Source organism: Tupaia chinensis, unplaced genomic scaffold (genome assembly GCF_000334495.1).
Source record: "Tupaia chinensis unplaced genomic scaffold, TupChi_1.0 Scaffold144031_1, whole genome shotgun sequence".
In the NCBI taxonomy this organism is placed as follows: domain Eukaryota; kingdom Metazoa; phylum Chordata; class Mammalia; order Scandentia; family Tupaiidae; genus Tupaia; species Tupaia belangeri.
The window spans coordinates 591,350-595,633 of record NW_006203883.1 but is presented as its reverse complement, the minus strand read 5'-3'; the positions used below and the strand labels follow the sequence as shown (position 1 = coordinate 595,633).

At 42.8% G+C, this 4,284-nt stretch overlaps 1 protein-coding gene across 2 annotated transcripts in view; it reads right to left on the bottom strand.

The window, feature by feature from the left end:
* Nucleotides 1-430: 430 nt before the first annotated feature.
* The window catches only part of ANKMY2 (ankyrin repeat and MYND domain containing 2), a 46,187-nt gene continuing 42,333 nt past the window's right edge, over nucleotides 431-4,284 (bottom strand). For both annotated transcript variants that reach the window (XM_014583090.2, XM_006165789.3), the window contains 2 exons: nucleotides 3,294-3,423; nucleotides 431-1,602 (listed from right to left, as the gene is read on the bottom strand). In XM_014583090.2, the coding sequence (XP_014438576.1) occupies nucleotides 1,418-1,602; nucleotides 3,294-3,423 (315 nt within the window). In that variant the 3' untranslated portion in view covers nucleotides 431-1,417. The remainder of the gene's footprint in view (nucleotides 1,603-3,293; nucleotides 3,424-4,284) is intronic.

The window sequence follows — 4,284 nt, the reverse complement described above, 5'->3', positions numbered from 1 at the left end:
TTTACTACTTAGAAATAAATGTTTCTTAGCATGTAGACAAGGTATTTTGATAAATCACTGTATTTTGCCAAGAGAAGATAGGTTTGGCAAGTTCAGACAATCTGCCCACAGAATTCCTGCAGCGCTAACTCTTAACATTAAACGTATTAACATGAAGTCGCCGGGAGTGGCATGGAATAGGGTGTGTGCGAAGGTTTGTGTGTTGGGACTGGGATAAAAACAATCGAATATAAGGAAGATGAGGATCAACAAGATAGAAGAACTTGATCGGCAAAGTGAGGGAAGACTTGCAGTCATTCTGATCTGCAATTGCACATATTAAAAATAAAGACTTCCTCGTTCTTCCATATTTGCTAAGTTCCCTACTATTGGTTCAGTTTTCTAATATCTGCCACCTCCACAGCAATCAATCATGAAACAAGATGAGGTGTTCGTCTTAGTAGGCACAATTTATTTTAAAATCAACACAAGAAACTTTGAAACACAGCGTTATCTTCAGACATCACACGCTAGCTGTTTAAATACTGTAGATACTAAAAACTGATGTTGGTTCACTCTGTAAGTGACAGTTACCAATCCCTGTTCTGGACAGGAAGAACCCTGCAGAAAGCTCACAGGAAGATCAAAGTCAGCCTTGTAGGTGGAGCATGGCACGTGAATTAGTTTTACAATAATTATGTACACGATAAGCTTACCCATTATTTAAGGAAGAATTTCAGGAGTGTCTTTTCTAATGTACATGCTGAAGTAAGCTGGCTAGGCCTTAGTGCCTTCTGAGTGTACCTGACACTTCCGAAGTTGCAGACACTGGAGACAGCATTTCACTGCCGAACTACAGGGTTCAGACTGCTCTGCATAGTTCTGGATAGTTTCTACGTAAAACAACAGCAAGCTGAGCGAGGGCAAAAGTTCTTTAACGTACAGCATTTCTTCCTTGTATTACCTCCTAGTAAGAACTTCACTACTGTCAATGCTATTTAGATGCACTTTATTCACATATAAGTTACAGTTTTCCTAAATACCCAGCTCTGTGGCTATAAAATTTTTCTTTCCTGAAAAATCTCTCTCCCACACCTGTTCAGCTTGTCCCTTTGTTCCCTTTAGCCTGTATTTCTTAGGACGATTTATTTTCCTTTGAGGACCTCTGTGGAACCAGCCTCAGAAAAGTAATAGAAATGTCTTTCCTTTATTTTGATAGAAAACAATTTGGGGGGGACTATCTGTTCACTTATACAACAGAAATCGATAGGCAAGGCGGGCAGGGTAGACTGAGCATGGTTTGACAGCGGCTGCTCTAGGAAGTGTGGACTCCAGCTGTGGTGCACACAGGTCACCTGAGGCATGAGGACGCATTTGCATGAGTTTCCCAGCTACCTGCCAGGGTGAGGACCACCCATGCTGGTACCTGCTGTGGCTTTCACTCTTCAGAGGCCCGTGGACCTGCAGGAGCATCCTGAAAGCCTTCCAACCCAGCCTCACTTCCAAGACATTCTTTCTCTCCTTCCACAGAATCTTTAGGATTGGAATCCTCTTGGGAGATACTGGTTTCAGACACTGGTTGTTCTTCATTAACGCAATTAGAATTGACATCGGGTTTGCCATCTGATAAAAAGAAAAAGTTACTTTGTTCCTCCATGTGCCAGACTCTTTCAGATGCTTATAAGAATTAACTTATTCCATCCTCATCGCAACTACACGAATAGATGATTATCTCTATGGTCATTACTATTATTACCTTGCAACTGGGGAAACTGACAAGAGAGGTTTGGCAACTCGCTCTAAGTTTCACAACTTCTAAAACAGAACCAGAATTTGAACTCAGGCCTGTGACTCCTAAGTCAGCCTCTAAACAAGGGTAATCAGTTTGGATTTGACAAAATCTGCTTTTGAATACAGCTTTCCTGTTAATTAGCGTGTCCTTGTGTAGGTAATCCATATGGTGGCACAGTGTAACACAACTGGACTCCATGGGAGGATCCCCGGTTCTTGTCCCAGAGCCTCCCTGTGTACACTGGGCACCGTGTGCACATGCCTGTGATCTGGGCTGGCTAAGACTAACAGTGGATGGCAGCAGAGACCTGGTGAGGAATGTCTCTCTTTCTCTCCCTCTCTCTCTCTCTCATGGAAGAAATAAAACAATTTTAAAAAACAAAGTGTCACTGAGAAAACTAAAGAAGGCATGGCAGTCTGAAAATCTGTCTTCTCTCTTAACAATAAATGGCTCATCTTTGTACAGATCATCCAAACCCCACTAAGTTTCTCAACCAGTGGTGAAGGGGACATAGTCTCTTGAAAGGAAGAGCTATAAATACTTAGCATCCAAGTCACCTAGCCAATTTTGTCAAACCACATACACTTCCCCAGAACGTACATTCTCAGGGGAAGGCTGTGGGGGTGAGGGTGGTTCTCCCCAGCAAGGAGAGTCATTGCTAAAGCGTCTCACTGTTTCCGATGAAAATCAGTCACAGACCCTCACAGAGTACGCAGAGAGACACAGTACGGAATTCACTGTTCCAACACTTGTGGAAATTTCATCTGTACACTAGCTCAACAGGATAATCTATCATTTGTAAATATATTCAATAACTTTACCTCTAGTTTTGAAGTTTAATTAAAAACTTGAAAGCCTTTCAACATTAACATCTTCTAGCCATTAGGGAAAATATAATTACTTCCTAGTCAAGACCTTAAGCTCCTACATGAACAAAATGTATGTGAAAACCTACTGAAAGAGCGAGGTTCCACGGCAGTCTCCGGAGTTAGAATGTGGAGTGCGGAATAACTACACTCCTCGGAATTTCATTTCTTTGTTTTCAAGTGATGTCTGGACTGAGTATTCTACGCACTATTCTAATGACTCAAAATGGGGACATATTTGGGTTTAAGTGTAGTCCTTAGGTTGGTCACCTCTGAGTTTCCTAGTCCCCAGAGACTTACTTCCGGACTGCTCTGTGTTAATGTCTTGTATCATCCTTCTCCCCACTGAGAAGCAGAAGAGCTCATTTAAATGTTTTTTCAACTGCCAGAGAGCAAATGTGCTCACCTAAGGAAAAGAGATAAAGCACCCGTCCCAGCTCCCACCCTGCCGCGAGATGCAGTCACGCTGCAGTCCTTTCCCCTCCCTTCCTCCCTTCTGTCAGGACCTTGGGCATGCATGCACACACGCCTCGTGTGTTTTTCAAGCCACTGTTGAAAGAACTGGAATCGCAGTCAGCAACGTGGGATCTGGCTCCCATGCACAGGGCTGAACTGCTGCACCAGGGGCCAGCCCAGGCTCGGATTTAGACACATACCATTCTCCTCTTGGCTCCTGGCTTTGGCAGCTTCCAGTTGTTGCTTCTCATAAATATCCTTCAGATTCTTACAGATTTTCTTATGTGCAAACCAGTGTGTTTTCTGGCAGGTTTGATCACAATATATTACCTGAAAACAATTGTAGGCTTATTTTCATTGGAAGAACTATGATTGCTTGATTTCTCAACTAGGACATTAAGCCAAGAGCTATGCTGTACAAATCTTAGCTTTTGTTTCCATACTTTATTTTAAAACCAGCATGCATGGTTGTGTATTGATTTAGATGAATTATTTTTAGCTTAAACTCAAAGACAAAAATTGATATATATAGAACAGTCTATTAACATGCTTACAAATGGCATATTAAGAACCCACCGAGGGAACCAGACAGTGGTGCAATGATAACACAACTTGACCCACGTGGGAGACCCTGGGTTCACACAGCAGGACGTGCCTGAGCATGGTGGGCACACGCCTGGGATCTGGAGCTTGTTGGGAATGCTATCTTTCTCATGGGAGAAATAAACTTTTAAGGAATGAATCTAACATGTGCCAGACTTGGTACAGTATGGTGACAGAGAATATATGATTGCTGTCCCAGAGGAAGCTAGGGGCAAGAAAGAGTGGGATGAGGCAGAATAAGGGGAGTAGACACCTGACAAGATGCAAACACAATGCCGAGTGTCAGAACTATATTAACAGAGAGGAAGCTCTGGCTCACTCCAGCTATGAAGAGTCAGGGTAGACAGAAAAATGGGATAAAAGCAGTCCAAGTGTAGGGTATCTCATACAAAAATGCAGGAACAGGAAAGTGAATAACTCGTTCAAGGACAGCAAGATTTTGTAAATGAGTTTGTGTTTGTGCAAGTAGGAGGGTAAAGAGATGGAAAGCAACCTTATTAAACCCTGAGTATATGCCAAGCACTGTGCAAGGCCCTGACATGGTGTCACAGACTGCAACACTGGTCCCATTTTTCACTCATTCCTCTA